The 21,217-nt window shown below is 49.1% G+C and overlaps 1 protein-coding gene across 3 annotated transcripts in view; it reads right to left on the reverse strand.

The window, feature by feature from the left end:
• The window catches only part of Ssbp3 (single stranded DNA binding protein 3), a 146,268-nt gene that overhangs the window by 5,060 nt on the left and 119,991 nt on the right, over positions 1 to 21,217 (reverse strand). Inside the window, exons 6-14 of one of the 3 annotated variants that reach the window (XM_027402357.2) lie at positions 18,204 to 18,284; positions 17,177 to 17,236; positions 14,523 to 14,589; positions 14,362 to 14,438; positions 7,510 to 7,574; positions 6,924 to 6,972; positions 6,289 to 6,324; positions 5,808 to 5,862; positions 4,600 to 4,670 (exon numbers count right to left, since the gene is read on the reverse strand). In XM_027402357.2, coding sequence (XP_027258158.1) covers positions 4,600 to 4,670; positions 5,808 to 5,862; positions 6,289 to 6,324; positions 6,924 to 6,972; positions 7,510 to 7,574; positions 14,362 to 14,438; positions 14,523 to 14,589; positions 17,177 to 17,236; positions 18,204 to 18,284 — 561 coding nt within the window. The remainder of the gene's footprint in view (positions 1 to 4,599; positions 4,671 to 5,807; positions 5,863 to 6,288; positions 6,325 to 6,923; positions 6,973 to 7,509; positions 7,575 to 14,361; positions 14,439 to 14,522; positions 14,590 to 17,176; positions 17,237 to 18,203; positions 18,285 to 21,217) is intronic. The other 2 variants (XM_027402358.2, XM_027402359.2) reach the window with 2 other exon arrangements.

The raw sequence follows: 21,217 nt of genomic DNA on the forward strand, positions 1-21,217 counted from the left end.
CTTAGTTTCTATGGATTTGCCTACTCTGGATACAGCACCACCTGGCCTGCAGTAGTTAGTGTTAACCTCTTAGCACATTTCCAAGGTTGCCTTATGTTCCTGTTCAAATATGTACTGTGTTCCTTCTTATGTACCGAAGTCCAGAGCAGAGCTCTGCCACACACATCTGTTCATCACACACACTCAGGGTGGTTTCACTCTCAGCTCCACGGCCAGGCATTTATGCTCTGGCAGGCACACCGGGTGTAACTGCTGGGTCACACAGTCATTCTCTCCCCCCTCCTTAGCATTGCCAGGGTGCTGGGTTTAGCAACTGCACTGTTTGACATTCCTACTGGCAGCGGAAGAGGGCTCGGTCCTCTGCTTGAGCCCCAACAATAGTCACTGCCCATGCTTTTGATCATAGCCATCCTCCCAAGATACCTCACCGCTCTTTAACCTGCATTTCTTAACAGCTTCTTCGTATGTGCTTATGGCCCATTTGTACAATTCTGGGGAAACATCTATTCAGATATTTGTCCCAGTTTTTAATGAGGCTGTCTTTTTATATTGAGTTGTCAGACTTGTTTATATATTTTGAACTTAAATCTTTTATCGGATAGATTTCCTCAATTCTATAGATTTTGTTAAGCCTTCTCCTTTATCCCTCTTGAGATGACTCAATACTAGCTGCCTTGATTGTCCTTGAATTCCTGGGATCAAGTCATCCTCCTGCTTTAGCGGGGTGTGTGTACACGTCTTTTGCGCGCACACGCGCACAGAAGCTAGAGGTCATGGTTACAGGTCCCCCCTGCTCTTCACCTTAATTTTTGAAACATAGTCTCTCACTGAGCCTGGAGCTTGTCTGCTCATCGAGACTGGCTCTCCTGTGTGAGCTCTGTTCACCCTGCTTCCACAACCCGAGTGCTGGCAGTACAGGCATATGCATGTACCCAGCTTAAAACAAACAACAAACCGGCAGTTCTGGAGACTGAACATGAGCACAGCAAGCCTGTCTCCCAGTTCTCCAGCTCATTTTTGTGTGCTGGTGTGGAGGGAGGACACCTCATCTGCTTGCCTGTCTTGTGCCCCTTTTCCCAGCTCCCCTTCTTCAGTGTACACCGGTTAATACAGAAGGACCAATTCTTAAACAAAGTGGTTAAGACTAGTTCACAGAAGCAGTTAGTAGCCAGGTTGGTTCAAGAAATGTCACGTATGAGGAAATGGGTTTTTTTTGTTTGTTTGTTTTTGTTGTTTTTCGAAACAGGGTTTCTCTGTGTAGCTTTGGAGCCTATCCTGGCACTCGCTCTGGAGACCAGGCTGGCCTCGAACTCACAGAGATCCGCCTGCCTCTGTCTCCCAAGTACTGGGATTAAAGGCATGCACCACCAACACCCGGCTGAGGATATGCTTCTTGACATGTCTAACCTTCCTTCTATCTCTGTGGCCTTCCTCTAGACCACTGGGCTGTCCTTCTTTATATTGAATGACATTCCTGTCTATGATGGCCAGCATTCCAAAACCCCAGGACACACATGACAGACGTCCTGCTCAATAAAACCTCTTCTGTGCATGAGGACACTTGAACTTGTGAGATCCAAGCTGAATTACAAATAAGTTCGCTTTAATAAAAGATACGGAGAAAGTCCTGTTTAACTTGGCTGCCCTTGACCATGGCATTCTGCAGCCTCATTTCTGAAAAACTAAACCATCCTATCTATGGTGTGAGGTTAGCACAGCATCCAGGCGGGCACACACACCCCTTCCTTTTTATCCTATTCTCTTTCTCGCACTTCCTCAACAGATTTCCAGGCTAGATGTGGATATTCCTTCTTGTCACACTTGCTTTCGTGTTCTGAGACATGGTTCTCACCAGATAGTCCTGGCTGACCTCAAATGTGCTATGTTGCTTACGTGGATCTAGAACACATGGCAATCCTCCTGGCTCTCTGCCTCCTGGAATCCTAGGATTATAGGTGTGACCAGCTTGTCTTAAAAACTGTAAGTTTCTGGGTGTTTTTTGGTTGTTGATTTTTTTTATTTTATTTTTTTGAGACAGGGTTTCTCTGTAGCTTCGGCTGTCCTAGAACCCATTTTGTAGACCCGGCTGACATTGAATTCAGGGATATGCATGCCCATCTCCTGAGTGCTGAGATTAAAGGCACACACTGCCACCATACCCAGAAAAAATTTTGAAGGGTGTGTATGTGTGTGTTTCCCGAGACAGGATTTTTCTGTATAGCCCTAACTGTCCTGGAATTAGCTCTGTAGACCAGGCTGGCCTCAAACGCAAGAAATCCACCTGCCTCTGCCTCCTGAGTGCTGGGTTTAAAGGCATGCACCACCATGCCTGGCTGGTATTCTCTATTTCTATTAAGTAAAATCCGAATAAAGTTCTTTTGTGAAGTGACAAGTAACCTAAACTTTCATCACGAAGGCTGGTGTCACAGGAGTGGAGGCACAAGGGGTATGAGAGGCTTTCGTTCCACGGGCGAAAGGTTTCAGATGAATTTGCCAAGAGTGATATTAAAACTGTTTGCTGAACATGCAGATCAATGAGCAAACTCGAGCTGGATTTAATAAGAGAACAGTTCTGCTTTCTGCAATTTCATTAAAAGCCTCATGGAAATCAAGATAACACAGAATTCTAGTTCTTAAATCAAAGGACCTAGCAGGAAATTGTCTTTTGTTTTCTTGGGTGATGTTGGGGATCGAACCTAGGGTCTTTGAGGCACATGCGAGCCCTGAGCTGCACTCTCAGTACGTAGTAGCCCTTGTATTACAACGATGTATACTGCATAGAGCACAGCTGTGCCCAAGGGGCCGGGATAACATTTGTTATCAAAATCCCTTCTCCCCCAAAAAAGAAAAAAAAAAAAATCCTTTCCCTTTGGTTCACACACAGGACTTGCTGTTGCAACCACTAGATCTGAAACACAACTGTCTTAGTTACAGTGCAATCAGGGAATGGGATGAGAGCCACGCTCACTCTAGCATACGCTCACGGTTGACTTAGGAGTTATTCTCTGACTGGACACCAATACCACTAGGAAGAACAAAACGAGCTTTTGGTTCAGAAGACTGTGCCAGTAGCTACACACTTGGGTGAAGAGTGTGCTTCCCCACCCCTCTCTGACTAACCCTAAGTCCCTGTCTACACACAGTGTAATATGTTCTTGAGTGTCCTCATCCATCTGTGTGCCTTTCCACTTGTCAGAAAAATAGGGTCATTTAGCTTTCTCTTTGGTGCTGTCTGGATCACAGTGGAGCTGGCATTGCCACGGTTAGTAGTTTCAATGACCCAACTCAAACACATGGGCACAGTAACCCAGTACCACCTTGATGCAAACTTGAGAGCAAACTGCAGCAGCAGGCAGAGAGAGGCCCCGTACCCTGATGCCACAGCCCTTAGGCTAACACAGTCTGAGAGATGCCCACCAGCATCCATGTCTGGGAAAATACAATGATGGTGACTATAGATGACAGATGATCTGAGCCATGTCCATCTGACTCAACCAGAGTTCTCCAAACCATGCAGCGGGACTCAGTATGGGTTTGGTACTCTTGCCACTCAACCATCTGCACACAGAACGACAAAACAGGACTTGTGCCTGAGGTATCTCAGGATACAGAGCTTTTAGTGTTAAAATCTGGATAGTGACAACTCCAGTGAGGAGACTAGTGGGTGGGTGGGTGGGAGGGCTGTATAAGAGAGCTTCCCATATTTATTCAACACATGGCCCTGGCAAAGGGAGCAGGCCAAAGAGCATGACCTCTGAAGCTGCTGGGGAGGTGTAACGCATTTACTGCCTAGTGCTCGTGGTGCAGCTCAGGAGGAGGGCATGTGCTTGCTGTGTAGAATGGCCTGGACTCATTCCTCATCAACAGACAGACAGACAGACATGTGCTATCTTCAGCGGAGGGCCGCCCACAGGTGGGATCTGACACCTAAGCTGGTTCTTGCATTATCTTAGGAACCGGGCCCACAAAACGAGAGGGTCCCAAGTCACCTCATTCAAGCCCAGAGCACCCCAGGACCAACGCTAGACCAGCTCATCTCCTCCTTCTAGAGGCTAGTGGGTTGATGAACTGGCTGTACAGCAGCCAGGCAGGAGTTGCAGAGGAAAGTCTCATAGAGCGTGCTTAAGGGACTTGGCACTGGGGACAGGCAGATGATGAGAGGACAACTGGAGTAGAGGTAAACAGCTGCCGTGTTAGCATTGGCATGGGTAAGGAAGGTCCCCAAAAGCACACCTGAGGCTTTAGCCTTAACTATAATGCTCAGGACACAGGAAAGATAGGAGAGAAGAACGCCCCAAGGTGGCACAGCCAGTCACAAGAATGGGGATTAAGCCAGAGCGCCCTGAGGCCTGGTACTTTCCCTTGCCAGCATCCTCACACCCGACCAGAAAGAAGGTGAGCCCCGCCCTGCCAACCTCCACTAGTGATAAGATGGGGACCGACTTGCCCAAGAGGCGATCACTTTCCTGATAGTTTATTTTATTCATCTTTGGTAACAAATGGCTGAAATCAATTACACTTGCTTTCCCCTCAGCTGATGAAGTTAATTATGATTTGTTATGGTATCTGGTATGTAAATGAGCAGAAAAGCAGACTCACGTTGGACCGGCTGCCTCCAGGCGGCACAGGATTAATCATTGTGTAGATGTTGTCACTGGAATTTGTTGAATCTGTAGAATAGTGGAAACCGTATAGTTGAGGTGATTAATTCGTTTCTTAATTAAAACAAACTCGTGGCACTTGAACTCATTCTTTTGTATTTTATCACCTAAAATTTCTTCTAAGTATCACCATCTTCTGGGTAATTTGTATTTAATGAAGATTCACAAAGTTTTTAATCACAGAAAATTCAACTGCGAGAACCACTCAACCACAAACCCAAGAATTTCAGAGTATCTGGGCAGCAGGGCAGGTACAGCACAGGGGACTTCAGATCTGTTCCACAGGCTTAGCAAGGACACAAGGACACACCTGTGCTGCCTCTCAGTCCCACCCAGGGAAAGAAAATGCAGCAAGTTACCCAGAACCACTCTGCTAGGCTGAGGGGTAGGAGGGAGACAGGGACGGGGCTGGGGACGCATTAACATACGGAGTGGGTTACCGTGACCCAGTCTGAATGTAGGTCATGCTGCTCATCAATGCTGCAGAGGGGGAGCTGGAGCGGGAGCCCGTGTGGCTGCAGCCAGCTCCACCCCTGCAGCTGAACAGATTTCCTTTATAGGGAGCTGTAAGAGGAGGCTCCAACCACTCCCCACCTAGCCAGAAAAGTCTCCTCAGCTAACAGTGTTCTCTCAGGAGCAGAAATTCTCCCTCTATTTTGAGCTGGGAAGGGGATGTGTGCAGCACTCCCTCCGGCTGACTACAATGCTATTCTTAGCAAGTAGACAGATAATTGTGACACTGTGTGTATGTGCATGTGTGCCCTTGTGCACACGCATGCCCTCTCCAGATAAAAGGAAGAGATCTCTTACACACCATAAGCCCAGAGATCTGGAACCTCAGTGGCAGTGTGTGTACCATAGAATCCTGGTTCCAAGTAGCCAGGGCCCCAAGAAACCCTGAGTTACCCAGGGCAAAGAAACCTTGTTCCTGACCTTGCTCTGCTCAGCCTGTTCTTTACCAAGCAGTGTAAGGAGCACAAGATGGGTCACCAGACAGAGGCCACAAAGGAGTTAGTGATGTCAAGGCCTCACAGCCCTTGAATCCCTAGGTGTCTGGTAGAGGAAGCTGTGGCTGAAAAGGCCCACGGAACCACAAAGCACCCCACTCCCACCGGTCTTTTTTTCTTTCCCCTCAAGCCCTCTTACCCGCAGGACTAGGCATGATGGGGGTTCCTGGAGGGCCGCCACCACCAGGGGGTCCCTGAGATGAGATAAAAGCTGTTATCAGTAACCTGTGATGATAAGAGGCTTGGGGAGGCCTCTATGCCATTGTCAGTGCCCAGACAAGCCTGGCACCTTCGGGTGCTGAGCATCTCTTGCATTTGAACTGCAGCATGCAAGCCTGAAGGAAGCTGGGCTTACACTCTACAGGAATCAGTAGTGGGTGTGTACACACCTACTAGTGACAGCCAGATGCACTATGGGAATACACAGCCTGCTGGGAAACCACTCAGAAGGAGACCACTCCAGGCATGTACAAATACCTAAACACTGACCGCAAAAGCCCTAGCAATTTGCATCTTGGGCTCAGAGGTATTTTCACAAGGAACATAGTAGACCCATGTGGCTCTCCTGCCAGGCAGTTGGTCATCTGTACTGGATAATCAAAATCCATAGCTGCACTTACCACATAGGTACCGGGTGATGAGGAGGAGTACGGGATCTGCAAAGAAGATTTAGGAGGCATGTATTGGAGCTGCCTTCTGTGGCAGCTTTCACTTCACTGCCTTCTGTGGCAGTACCCTTTCACTTCCAAGTCCACTCTTATGAGAGGCTTGGGGACCCAGTGAATTAGTAACCCAGCCAGTTTCCAGAGAAGGCCGGAGACACTAGTGAAGCCACAAAGCAGTGGTCCTGGGGATTGATCTCATCTTCCCAGTCTTTAGTGGAGTCTGACAGTAGGATTCCACAAGGCCTTCCATTTGGGAAGGTGGAAGAGAGCAACACCCACACCCACCCACAACACCCCTTCTTCCAAGCTTGTCTGCAACACTAGACACCAAAACCCTCTTCTGTGAACAAATGATGCACCTGGAGTCCGGGCTCTAAGCTGGTACCCATGAGCTTCTGCAGGGCAGGACCACCGTGGAGGACCCCAGCACACTGCCCATGGGCTCCGCCCATGTGTGCCTTCTTCTCAGAGGCATCAGGTGGAACCCTACCGTACTTCTCCCTCCTGCCACCTCTTCCTGGTGACAGGTGTTACCCTGTGCCCAAAACCTTTTTTCTGGAAATTATGTCCCACCACACCTGGATACTCACTGAGTTAGCACTGTTGGGATTGGGCCAGGGTCTGCCAGCTCCTGGGCCCCTGAGAGAAGGAGAGATGGAAACAATGAAAGTGGTACTACAGACTCCCAGCAGGGCCGGAGGAGCAGGCTGACATCAGTACAAAAGTCCTAGAAGCCATCTGACTCTGGCTAGTTCCTTGGTGTAGACTTATGCACTCCTTCAAATTTATGTAAAATTTGTAAATTATAAAATATTTATAAAACGATACATAAAAGTCTTTCTGATTTTCCCTAGGAAGATAGGCCATAGATTCTCATATAAGCATTAGAGATCAGCCATTGAAGCTGTGCAAGCCTGAGGAAGTCACTCTACCTCTCTGTGCCTCAGTGACGCCACAGGCAGGGAATAACCACCCCTTGCAGGTGTAGCCTGAAGATAACAAGCATGTTCAACACTGCCTGGCATACAACACTGTATAAGGCAGAGCTCTCCTCCTAATGATGAGGAAACTGAGGTCCAGAGAGGCACCAGTGACTCTTAGGAGTCTTCTGGAGTTCCAACAGTGGGTGGGGAGGCCACAGGCTCTGAGGCAGTGGCCAGGGCCTTTTTGCCTTACATGTTAATCCCAGGCATGGCGGGGCCGAGGGAGTTGGGTGGTGGTCTCATGCCGCTGCCGTAATTCTGCAACGATAACCAAGGGTCAGTCTATGAGAAGGAGAAGGGGAACCGGGGAAGGGAGACAAACACAGAATATAAGTGAGAGGGTTAGTTTGTGAAGACAACCTGATGAGAAAAAAATCATACATTCTTTCAGAAAGGATGGGGACCAAGTGACAGGGACCACAATGACAACAAGCCAGCACAGAGGGACAGTCACAACAGTCAATGCGTTTTCAGGGGCTTCAGCATTCCCTAAAAGTATTTGTTCAGCAAGCTGCTGTTAGCCCCTTGCCACAGGCCTTAGCAGTCAGGAGGGCTGACTCGGCTACCAGTTCCAACTCTGGTGACAGGGGCCACATAATAGTCTGAGGGCCCCAGCCCACTATCCCACAGACCTCAGGATGCCCAACACTCTCCCTACCAGCCACACGACCATCCCTCCCATACTGCTGGACTCTAAGGGCAGTGTCTCCAAAGCTATATCCTAACTCTACAACCCAAGGTGTTCAATGACTGACACAGAAATTGTCAAGGAAGAGAACAAACTGCACCAACTGTATGCTTGGGCACTGCCCTTGTCAGGCATCTGAGAGAAGCATCAAGACCTCCAGTATGAGCTGCCTATTGCTATGTACACACTCTTTTACTTTGAAGCTGGTTCCACTTTACAAAGAAGAGACTAGAGGTCTAAGACAGAGAGAAGCTGGCAAAAAAAAAAAAAAAAAGAAAAGAAAAAAGAAAAAAGAAAAAAGAAAGAAAGAAAGAAAGAAAGAAAGAAAGAAAGAAAGAAAGAAAGAAAAAGAAAAGCTAGCAAATGGCAGACCAGGGTCTCACCCATAAGCCTTGGATCTTTCCCAAAGTCTCTTGACAGAAAGGATGAAAACCAGGGGACAGTGTTGGGTCAGACAAGTGCAGAGATAACACTGGGCTGAAACCAGGTCTTCACAAAGGACCGTCTCCCAAACCTCCCTACCGAGGGGCCCGCTGGTCTGTTAGGTCATCCATGGAGGCCTTGAGTGTAGAAGATACAGACAGCAATAACCAGATACCTGGCAAGGAGTAAGGACTACAGGGAGGGCAGGCTGCAGCCAGCTTACACAGAGCCTCACTCCCTCAGCCTACTCTGGGTAGACGCTCTGCATGGTCAGCACAGGACAGCAGACCTCAAGCCTGGCCAATTGCTGATGTCTCTGGCAACTTCATAAATGACAATTCTCACTAAGGAGGCTAAAACTACGCCACCTGTTTTATGTGTACTGTGGATATAATCCCTTCGAGATTATAAAACGAAGCACTGAAGGAGCAGAATGGCTGTGTGCTAAGTGGGGACAAGCGGCTGTTAATCAGGCTCTGGCTGCAGGGCCACAACCCTGTTTTGCCTATAAAACAGAAACAAAAGTTCAGGTGCCTCTAGTTTAAGAGGGAGCCATGCTGACTGTGAAGTGTTGGTTCTTAGGTGCCCTTAGAGAAGGGTGCATGGTGACTTGGGATGACCCACCACAGCCCTTAATGCCACCGTGGAATCACAGAGTGCTTCCACCCCCATTCTGCCCTCACAGGAAGCTAGCTCATTAAGGTCTGTGAGAACTGGCCCATGAGAAAGGTCTTCCAGGTGCCAGCGCTACACACCTGCCCTTCTGCCATGAAGAGGCCTCACACTCCAGGGATAACAGAGTCCAGGATGCTACCACAGCATACAGTATGGGCCCAACGAAGGCTATCTAGACATGCAGCATGCTGCATGTGGAGAAAAAAAATTGCCCTCAAAAGGAGCGGCCTTGCTGGAGGAAGTGTGTCATTGTGGGGGCGGGCCTTGAGGTCTCTTTTTCTCAAGCTTCCCTCAGTGTGATAGTCAGTCAACTTCCTGTTGCCCGCAAAATGTAGCACTCTCAGCTCTAGCACCATGTCTGCTCGCACGAGGCTAGGCTCCCCTTCATGATGACAATGGACCGAGCCTCTGAAACTGAGCCACCCTCAACTGAACATTTCCTTTATAAGAGTTGCTGTGGCCATGGTGTCTCTTCACAGCAATAGAAACCCTAAGACACTGGCCCAGATGGGAGATGCAGACAGGATTCTAATCCTACCCGGCTTGCTAACAAGGTGGCAGTCTGCACTGACTTCCTCCTGCAGATGCACACCCCAAAGGGTCAATCCACACCTCCCACTCCACACATGACAACCTGGAGGCCCAGAAAGGCCCAGCAAGACAGGACAGAAGTTGAACTGAAACCTGGTTCAGAAACCTGGGGCTAGAAGATGAGTATCAAAGCTCTGGAGATGCTGGAGGTAACTGGGCCCTGCACAGGAGCTGTCCCTACACCTTCCTCAGCATTGCTCTGTAGTGACAGGGGGGATATGACCACAAGCCCTCCCTCCCATCCTCCCAGCTGGTGAAGAGAGGAACTTGCCCCACAGCTCTGCTCTCTGCACCTCCCTCATGGGGACTCTTTCTCATGCTTCCTGTTACCTACCCTGTGCAAGCTTTCTCTTCAAATGGGAAGAACCATCTATCATCAGACTACCATCATCTACAAAGGAAGCTGAAGCTATACAGGCAGTGTTTCTAGGAGGAGGAGCATGGGACACAGCTGACCTCCTATTTTGCTTTAAGCCAGGGTGCCTGGCAACAGGAGGCTCCCCAGTGCCTCACTCCTCTCACTTAGCCTGGAGTGCTCTGCATAGGACAAGTGGTCCGTCTGAAGCTTTGCACTTGTATCATCATCCCTGGGTCTTTGGGGCCCTGAGGCATTCAGTTTCTCCAGGTGGCACAGGACTGTCCCTCTATCTGAACTTGTTAAAATATAGACAAACCAGGATGGTGGTCCTGAGTCCAGCTCTGGCTGGAACACCACAACGGCTACAGCAGCAGTCTTGGGGTGGCTGGTACCCACTGAGTTTCCAAGGGTCTGGAACCTGCTTTACCCAGTGTGACCAAGAGCCTGAAAGACAGACTGTTTTTGGACGTCACTGTCCAGATCTTGGAACAGGGCACTCACTACCTCACGTTAACATACATAATGTTTACATGGAAATGAGGTAATTGGAAGTACTGCTGCTTTCCCGCTGCTAATTCTGTACACTAAAGCCATCGCAGACTCTGGAGGAAAAGAAAGGACTAGGTGATGCCTGCCTGCTCATTCCATTGGACTGAGATAGGATTTGGGGGTCAAAAACTAGAATGCCACTCTACTTGGTTTTGAAACCTATAAAATAGCACCATACCATGCTGTATCTGTTTCCCACCCCCTTCCAGAAAATTCCAAAGGGGCCACTAGGCAAATACTAGGCACCATACAGGTGGTACCCTACCTCTACGTCTAGCCTCAGCACAGCACGACTCATAGAGTGATGCTCAAATATGCTGCCTGAGGGCTGGCTGCCCATAAAGGCCTAGGTCAGAAGGCAGAATGCACATCCTGCAGAAAGAAACAATGGTCACACAGCCACTCCTGCCCTGTCGCACAAGGTGTCATCTCCTGGCAACCCATTTTGTCAACCAGGAGTAAGAGGTGAGTCAGGAGACAGCAGTGTCTCCAGTACCAGGTTTAAGGTCACTTTTCCTCCTATTTAATACCGTGTCTGGGCAGTAGTCTCAACAGTCAGGGAGTAAGTAAATTATGGGGGAACAAAGGGTCTGCCCTCTTCAGTTCAAAGCCTTGGGGTCTGTGATGGTTGGAAAGAGAAAGGTCCCCATAGGCTCATATGTTTGAATGCCTGGTTCCCAGTCAGTGGAACTGTTTGGAAGGATTAGGAAGTATGTGGCCTTGTTGGGAGTGAGCACACCTTGTTGAGAAGGTGTGTCACAGGGTGGGTATTGGGGTTTCAAAGGCACACAATAGGCTCAGTCTCTTTCTGCCTGTGACTTGTAGATCAGATGTAAGCTCTCAGCTACTGCTCTAGCACCATATTTGCCTGCCCGCCTCTAGACTTAACCGCCATGATGACCATGGCCTAACCCTCTGAAACTGTAAGCAAGGCCCTAAGTATACCTTCCTTTAGAAGTTGCCTTGGTCGTGATGTTTCTTCACAGTAATAGAACAGTAACTAAGACAGGGTCCAAAACTACTCTGCTATATCCTAGATGACCCTCGCCTGATACTAAATCAACACTAAGCCTTCTTGCCTCAGGGTAAGTTGGCATGGAGATTCCAGGCTGTTCAAGAGAGGTTGGTTTTGGGATTTAATATTACACCCTACCCAGAATGTTCTCGGTGATATGAACAAAGCACCTTAGGCCCTCTACATTGATGTTGCAAGACAAGAGGTCAAGGGTTCAGACTCTGGGAACCTGCCTCTTCGTATGAGTGCTAGACTTATATGGTGTGACACTCTGGAGCCAAGAGAAAGGCCTTGGAATAGTCTGTGGTCACACTGATAACATCATTCTGACTGCTAAATTTTCATTCTTACTCTAGTTCTGCAAGGTTTCTGTTGTTTAAGACAGGTTCTCATGTAGCCCAGGCTAGCCTCAAACTCACTGTGGAGTTGAGGATGACCTTCAATGCTGATTCTCCTGTTGTCACCTCCCAAGTGCTAGGATCACATCCAGGCAGGTACTTGTAGACTAAGTTTCTTTTCCACATGGTCCTGCCGCCCTTAGTCCCAAATAAATACACAGAGGCTTATATTAATTATAAACAGCTTAGCCAATGGCACAAGCTTCTTATTGGCTAGCTCTCTCTTAATTATTAACCCATATCTATTAATTTGTGTATCTCCATGTGGTTTTGGCTTACCAGAGAATGTCCAGCATCCTATCTTCCTGGTAGCTACCAGCTAGCTCAGTCGGTAGAGCATGAGATTCTTAATCTCAGGGTCGTGGGTTCATGCCCCATGCTGGGTGCCAGGTACATACTAACTGAGCTACATGTCCAGTCTCTGTCTTTTTGTGATGCCAGGGATGGAATCAAGGACTGCATGCATGCAAGGCAACAGCTCTGCCACTGAGCTACACATGCCCTCTACCATCACACAACCGATTAGTCCTAATAAGCTGTTAATGGCTTTGCCAGGGAAAGAAAATGAGCCTAATCATATCTAAACAACTGAAGTCCTGAACATTGGTTTTAAGTTCTGTTTCTGTTTTGTTTCCCCAACTGGCCTGGAACTTGCCATGTACTCAAATAGGGTTTCATGATGTAGCACTGGCTGGCCAGGAACTCACCCAGCTCCAGCTGCCTCTGCTTTCCATCCTGAGTGCTGCGATTAAAGGCATGTGCCACCATACCCAGCAGTTTTTAAGTTCTTAAAGTTGGAAAGCATCTGTTTCTTCATGGAAGCTACCAAGGCCAGGGATCACACTGAGCACCAAGTCTTTTCAGTACCCTATAGGGTGGACACTGCTTATTGTCTTAGAATGTGATTGTTGGCCTCTCAGAGTCCCCACCTTGCAGCTCAGATCCTGTAACATACTGAAAAGCTACCACCACTGTCAATTCCTCACCAGCAGTGAATACCAAACGGCTTGGGCCAAGGGGACAGAGACCCACTTCTGACTCTGGAGACAAGAGGCCGTGCTTTCAAAGCTCGCCCTCCGCCCTGTCCAAGGGCAGCCCTGTGTCAGCTCAAGATGACAGGAAGGGGGAACATAAACTTTGGAGGACTTGGAGAAGACAAAAACAAAACCACCCAAGTCGTGACTGTTGGGCCCTTCCTCCCTTGATGGTTTAGGATAGGACTGCCCTAGAATCTTTCAACTCCACTGACAAAAGCAGCAGGTTGGTTTGCTGTGGGATTCTGGGAAGGAGTGAATGGTTTGGGAATCTATAGGACAGAGGTTTCCCTACAAAAGCAAGCACCAGGGGCAGGAGGACACAATGTCAGCCCCAGAGGAACTGAAAACCCAAGGAGGGAACCCAAAGAATTCCAGTCACCTATAATGAAGAGGAAGAGACAAAGTGGAACTTTGGAGGAGGGCAGAAAAGAAGGGAAGGAACATTCCAGAGACCAAAACCCTCCCGATTCCACCATGCACAGCTGCTGACTTCTGGGGAATTCCCAAAGGAAAGGGGAACAACCCTGCCACAATTCAAATACTCAGAGAAGAAATTGAAAGAAGGTTCTAGAGCAGGAACGGCCTGGAAGACCCCTGTGTACTCCTGTGTGCTGTGTCCAAGGGGATAATTGTTCATTTGTAGTCACACACAGCGTGCTAAAAAAGGACTGTCCAGGTTTGTAAATCATCCTTTCTCGATCATGGAGCCCACTAGTCAAAAACAACATGGAGCAGAACTGGGGGCAATGAAGCCAGCTGGGATCACAGCTGATCTGGTCTGTCACCCTTACCAAGAACATGGATAGAGACCCTCATTTGGCAGGTGGTGAAAGTGCCTAACGGGGTCCAGAGAAGTCAAAGTAAGTAATCCAATGACATCCTGGCCACTCACATGCGTTCTGACAGAGTCACAAGGTGGTCCTGGAGCCCTCTTAAGTCTATTCCACTTGGGGTGGGAAGTGGCTTTGGGTTTCTGGAAATCCCATTTCACAGCTTGTGACACTAGACCCTCTACCTTACAAATTCCTCAAGCTACACGCTGGGACATTTACTCTGAAAGGCTCTGCCACCCAGATGGCTCCCTGGCTGTGCCCTGTTCTGGGGTTATCAGGTCTGCCCACTGTCTGCCCAGAGGCAATTCCCACCCAGCACCCCACAGGCAGGAAGGGGAGCTGGGGACATCAATGTGCCCTTCTTCTCATGTGAGAGCCAAAAATGTGGGGGACTGACAGACTGTGGAGAAAGGAAAGAAGGCGGTTGCACACAGATGGCAGGGGAGACAGATGGACAGATAAACAGGCAGCTGGTTACCTGTGGGCCAGGCCCCATGGGCCCCATGCCTCTGGGAGGGTTCATTCTCTGCATTGATCCTCCCATGTTGGGGTGACCTGTGTAAGAAAATGGATGAGCCATGGGCTGTTGGGAGTAGAGCAAAGAGGAGCCCTCCCAATGCCCTAGGCCACCCACCCTACCTTGTTGTCGTGTGGGATCCATGGAATTGGGCAGCAATGGCTGTGTCCCAGGAACTCCTCCTGGAGGCTGAGAGAGACATGAGACAGAGTCTAAATTACTGCTTCTACCCTGATCCCCACCTGGCCTCCCAGAGACCATCTCTGCAAGCTGGTAGAGCCCCCAGCTCTGGAAAGCAGGGCAGGCAGCTCTTGCAAGTGTTAGTCAAAACTGTAGCATCATGAAGGAATGAGGGGGAGCTAGGCTCTCCACCTGAACCTGCACATCTGCAGTCCGGAAACGAGGCAGGCTATGGCTTCACTTGACCCCCATACAAGGGGCAGCATATTTTGCTTCAGAGATTAACTCATCTTAAGTATATCCCCAAATAACAAGGACTTTGAGGTCAAAAATTATCACCACAGGGAAGCCTTTACATGTGAACCAAGCGGCCTTCGAGATACAGGTGGGGTTAACTGGGGTCCAGAGCTCTAAGAGATTGAGCCTGAGTCAGCAGAGCCACCCAGGCCTCCCAGCTTCCATCTGCTCCCACCCCAGTGGCAGCAAAGCAGCTACTGGTAGAGGCACAGGTGGCTTAAGGATGGCCTGCTCTTTACACAGTAGGTGCCAGTATGACAGCCATCAGAAAGGGATAGGGTGCTATGAAAACAGACTAAAAGTCATTGACTTGGGATGAAGTCATTCCAGCTGTAATTTGAAAAACAGGAGAGCAGCAGAGGGTGGGCCAAGTGTCCCATGGGACCCTCAGGCCAAAGAGGAACTCTTGGCTTCTGGAAGAAAAGCCTTGGTGACAGAGGACCACAGCTCCTGGTTGAAGGTGCCAGTGTTTGTGGAGGCTGGGGACCCTTGACAGTGTCTCCAGCCCTGACTGCGACCAAATGCTAGCAGCAAGTGCTAATCAGGCTCAATAAGGAGGTGAGAGTTGAAGGGATAGACCACCACCCCTGCTTTTCCAGCTTCAGAACAGGAACACGAGGCTAAGGCAAGGGGGCTTTCTGAGGGCTATCCAACTCCTCGGCCTAGCCAGGGTTCCTGCATCCTGAATTTAACCGCCTTCTTCTCTCTGCCACCCCCCACAACTGTGATTCACCTGGCTGGTTTGCATTTGCCCATCTGGACTGGTGGTTTTTTAATGGAGATCGGGGATCCCCAGTACAAGGTACACTCCACCTAACTTGTCCAGATAGCTATAACAATGACTGCTTTTTGTACTGCATTCCTCCATAGCTTCTAAACCTGCTACATGCCAGGGATTTTAGCTGGGGGTATAGGTTAAGGGGTCTGGGAACTACTGTCTTCAGTGGGGCATCTGAAACAGGGGTAGGATCATCTAGGCTTTGCTGTAGGGGAGGGAGAATATGTGATTGAGGGCCAAGGACTGCAGGTCTAATACTAGACGGTGGATGATTTCATAGCTGAAAAGGCAACATAGCCTTAAAGGTGCAAGTCATAATCTTGCTGTATGTGTCCCCCAGTGGCCCATGGGGGGACAGAAATGCCCTTGGAGGTAAGTCTGCTTTTCTATAGCCCAGGCCTTGGAAAAGTCCTGGTCTCCCTCCCTCCCTCCCTCCCTCCCTCCCTCCTCCTCCCTCTCCCTCCCTCCCCTGCAACATTTCCAAGATGCCTGTGTTGCTCAAAAACCCGGGTTTCTCAATTCTTTGTGTCTAAATTTGCCCCCTTTGTGTTGGAGAAAACAGGCAACAAAGGACTTTGGGAGAGGAAAATAGCAAGGTAGAAATATGCTGGGCAGTTTCATACCAAAGCGGTTCCTCCACAGTCCCCATATCATGTCACTTGGGGATTTCTTACAGTGCCCCAGACAGTGCCAATATAGGTGACTAAACACCCAGCTCCCAGTGTGCTGGGACTGCTGTCAGATTTTTTTTTTTTTGGGGTGGGGGGGCTTTTTGCTAAGTCATGGGAAGAATTCTTGCTAAAAAATATTTTGTCCCAAAGGGAAATCTCCCTGCTGCCTCCATCAGGTTGTATCTGTGTGTCCACCTCAGCAGAGGCATCTGTACTTCTTTAGCAGTCCACCCTGAGGGGCTGGACTAAGGAAGGCCAGCTCACCGTAAACTGTCAACCCTGAAGGGCCAGAAGAAGGGATGGGATGCAAACCTTACTGAAAAGCCCTCTTCCTAAGCAGCATACTTTTCTGATTACACGAGCAAATCCTTCCTTAGTTCAGGGAAGCAGGCAGACTGCTGAAGATCTCACAAACACCTGGCTTCTCTGCAGCCAGGCCCCTCTGATCTAAGTAAGCATCCTACAGGACATTTGGCCTCTAATAGCAGGGTTATATTTACCAGCCTTGGCAATTCTCAAAAGCTCCTGGGGGTTGGGGTGGGGGTAGGGAGGATGACCCTCTTCCAAGAGAGGGCTGGAAGGGAAGAGGGTGGGGCCATTACCACTTCTCTACAAGAGCCGGGTCCCTGCAATCCCACCAGCTGCTGCTTTCTGAATATAGCCTCCCTCTGACAGGCAGGCTAAGTGCTGGACCATGGCATATTCAGAGCAGACCCTTGGACAAGTTTAGCCCCCCACCTGAGAACCCAGTACTCCACCTTAGCCTTGCACTTCACTTCTGACGTGAGTCCAGGTCTACCTAGGCCTAACGACAGCTGAGAGGGAAGAGAAACAAGAAAAGGTACTGTACCTGGTTTCCCATTCTGATCGGGGGCCTGGGGCCGCCTGCATATCGCGGTGACATAAAAGGCTGTAATTATAGGGAATTAGTTCAATGACAGCCTGAACTGCTAAACAGTGACAAACACAAATGCTTTGCACTCTGCAAAGTCCAGTTTATTACAACTAGTCTCTTTTAAGTTCTCTCTAGTCCGGTAGCCTCCTCCTTCCGGGCAAAACTTCCCTTGGGCAGAGGAACAAAAGGTCCACACAACACAACACATGTCTCCCAACCTGCACTGGCTTGCAGGAATCTACTTTGGGCGGAGGGGCAGCAGCTGGGGCTTCACGCAGGACGCAGAATAGCTAAATCAATTCAGGGCAAAGGAGACCACCTCTGCTCTCCACGAGGGCAAATAAAGAAACAACAAGAAAAAGGAGGGAGACGTCACATCTTCAGGTCTGCAGACAAAGCAGGACACACGCACACAAGCACACACACAAGCACACACAGAGAAACCATCACAGGGAAGAGTTGGGAAGGGAGCAAGGACTTATGGGAAAACATGATGAAAAAAAAACAAAAAACAAAACAAAACAAAACAAAAAAAACCAAAAAACAAAAGAACACAGTAAGGGACAGCGGGTTCCCTAACTTAATGCGGGGAAATGGGCGAGAAAGCTTTCTCAGCAGCAAGAGTGCGCAAAGAAAAGGCCAGGGATGCAGCCTTGGTTACAAACAAATGGTTGACCAAACTCAAAATCAAACAAAAGTGAGAGAGGAAAAAACAAAAACATAAAGGCCACTGACAAGGTCACAGAAATATTTTTGTTTCTTTTCTCTTGGTTTCATATCCAAACTGGGTGAGATGTCCAAGAAATGAAGACTGTCTTTAGAAAAAAAAATTATAAATCTATATATTTAAATTAAACTTGTCAATTATGACTGGAAGGCAATGCTGGAGCACATTTTGATTTTTGTTTTTCCTCTGCGGCTCTCTCCTTCCTCCTGCCCCGCGCCCCCCGGCTGGTGGGCCGGTGAGCCACAGTGCGTTTACCTGACTGTGGGGTCCCATCATGCTGCTGGGATTGTGAGGTGGAGGCTGTGCGTGCGGCGAGGGCTGTGACCCCGGAGGACCCTGTGAGGCCAGACAGTAGAGGCAGGTTATAGATCACAGCACATGGAGAAGCGCAGAAGCTTAAAAGAACAAAAATTAAACCAAAACGCAGAGTGGCGGCGGGCGTGCGGGTGGTGGGCTGTGGCTGGCGGGAGGTGGCGGAGCGCTGCTTGGGTCCTGGTTCAATGGCGAACAACGGCGGGCAGGCGGGAAGGAGGGAGGCTGACCAGTACATTCACAGGGGATTTGAAAAAAACGAAAAAATAAAAAATAAAACAAAGCACCTTCATCAAAGCACACAGGAGCGAGGGCCGGACACAGGCTACTGCTGAACAGAGTTTGCCATGTTAAATACGCTGGTTGACTCAGACAATGGTATAGACAGGGCCCCTGGACCCAGGTGCAAAGCCTGGAAGTACCACTTTCAGAAGACACAGAAGGAATAGGGTGAAGTCCCTGCCCTCAAGGAGCTCACAGTCTGAGAGACAAAGAACAGGTAATTTGGGACAATATGCATCAGGAGACAGAGGGAATGATGGCTGAACATGGACAGAAGCAGAGGAGCAGGTGGCACTAGCTTCTAAGCCAATGGGGGTATTGACACCAACAGTCATCAGGCGTCCACCCTGGGTGAGCAGCGCCAGGGCTCTGCCGCTCATGAATTGACCTACAGCTCAGAATAGCTCTGTATGGTAGTGTTGTCGTCTTTCAACTTTTACAAACTTTTACAAGCTGATCTCAAGAAATGAAGAGAGCTGGTCACAGCCACACAGCCTCTAAGTGACAGAATCAGGCTGAGAGGAAAGTGGCAACTGCAGGACTATCACTGCTTGGTGGTTCAGGGGTAGAGGGCCCACTTTCCATACCGGGTGATGGTGAGCCACCTACAGTTCGAAGCTGACCCAAAGCTCTGGGCTATGCTTACCTTCATTCCCTACCAAATATGAGGAGATGAATTCACTTAACCCAGAGTTGGTCAAACTTGCGGGTTGTAACCTATGAGTGGGTGCTGATATCAATATAGTAAGTACAAATGCTAATTAACAACGAAAACAAAAGGAATAAAGAAAAAGAAAGGATCAAGAAGCCTTACATATCGTAAGGAGAGTATCTCTTTAGAACTTCTAGTGTGTTGGTGTGTACATGTGCATATGTTCATACGCATACACGCACACATGCAGGAGACAATGCCATACAAGTTTCCTATCGTGGGGTCACGGACAGTTTGCCTTTGAAGCCCCTTCTGACCAACAGGCCACGGGAACCTGGACTCAGGATAGGGGCACGAGTGAGCCACCCCAATGCACTCTTCTGCACCATGGCTGTTCCTTAGTGCTGGAAGTGATTTTGGTAGGAAACTCCAGGCATTCATAAAGGGTAATGAAAGCTATTGTTTTTCTCCCCAAAGGAAAAGCTACAAGTTAGCTACAGTGATTGGTTCCATCCTTAGACTCCAAACCAGACAGCCAAGCTCTGCTCACCGAGGAGCTGTGGGGAGTTGGGGAGGGGTGAAGGTGAGGTAGAGACAACAAAGAGGTGGACATAACAAGAGGCAAGGGCTGTCCAGCAGTTGAGGGTACCACTGGGGCCAGGCCTAGCTAGAGCTTCTTGGCTAAGTGAGAGGCTGTTCACTTCCGGAAAGCTTGGAGGAGCAGATGTTCCCCCTACCTGCCACGCTACTAATTTCAACAAGTGTGTGTCTTTCTAGCGGCTGCCAGCAACGGCATGGTTTGTTACCATGAGCAATTTTCTTAATTAACAGACATTAATTAGCCATTTAGCAATTTTGCAAGCATTTGTTTAGCGGCTTTCCTAAACATGAATACCACTGTGATAATGGCACTGATTAGAGGGTCCCCTAATTAACAGTACAGGGAAGGAAAATTGAAATCACATAAATTAAAAAGGGAGGGGAAGTTAATGAAGGCGGGACATATTTGCACCTGCAAGTCTTTTGTACCACAAAACTTGGGTGTAATGTAAACAAAACAAGATAATTTGAAGCCAACCCCCAAAAAAAGAAAATGAAAAAGAACGGTGGAAGAGAGCTCAAGGGTAAGGTCCAGCTGCCAAGAGGGGGCAAAGGCTTGTCTGCTGGTGCCCCGGCTCTTGGCAGCAGGGAGTGCCTCCTCCCTAATAGTCCTAGCTCCCTCCCTGGTCACACGAGTGCCAGAGCAAGCAGATGGGTTTAGGCCAGCCCCTCACACCTGTGTGCCCCCACTGGGCAGGAGTCGTTCCTAGTGGCTACCTCACTTGCTGAGTAGAGGAGACAACTTGAATCATGTGAGGTGGTCACCCTGGGACCTCACATGATGGTTGTCTTGGGGTTCAGTGCTCTACACGAGGTCTGAAGCCTGGCTGGTGGCAGCAGGCTAGATCTTCCTAAGAGGCACCATGGGGTGCAGGAGGCAAGGCTGGATCTGAACAAGGGGAGATACCAAGTTTGTCACTGAGACAAACACACCACTGAATGAGGCTGTTGGCGAGGCCCTGGTGTATGGAGACGTGAAGGAGGGGTCAGAGAATCCTGGCCCAGGCTAATAGAGATCACTCAGAGAGAAAACCCCATGGCAGCCTCAATTCAGATGAGGATAAAGTCATCTCCCTGAGGGGGCACATCACACTCCTGACCATTAGCCGCTGACCTGTAGCTTTATAAACTTCCAGGTACAGTCCCTGGCCATTCCCAGAGCCTGCTGTATAACCGGAAGCATAAAGCTTTCTACACGCCAGTGGGTCATTCATGTTCTCTGGAGCCCTACCATCTGTCCTCAGCTTGGACAACTTTTACTATGCCATGTGACTGGGCTGTGTCCTTCAGACTGCAGCATCCCAGACGGAACCCCACATAGCCTGCCACATCCTCAGGAACAAAGAATGGCATTGTGTTCAGAGAAATCTCGGCTGCTGTAAAGAAAATGGCAGGTGCATTGCTGCCTCCACGAGGTGAGGGC

Source organism: Cricetulus griseus, chromosome 2 (genome assembly GCF_003668045.3).
Source record: "Cricetulus griseus strain 17A/GY chromosome 2, alternate assembly CriGri-PICRH-1.0, whole genome shotgun sequence".
In the NCBI taxonomy this organism is placed as follows: domain Eukaryota; kingdom Metazoa; phylum Chordata; class Mammalia; order Rodentia; family Cricetidae; genus Cricetulus; species Cricetulus griseus.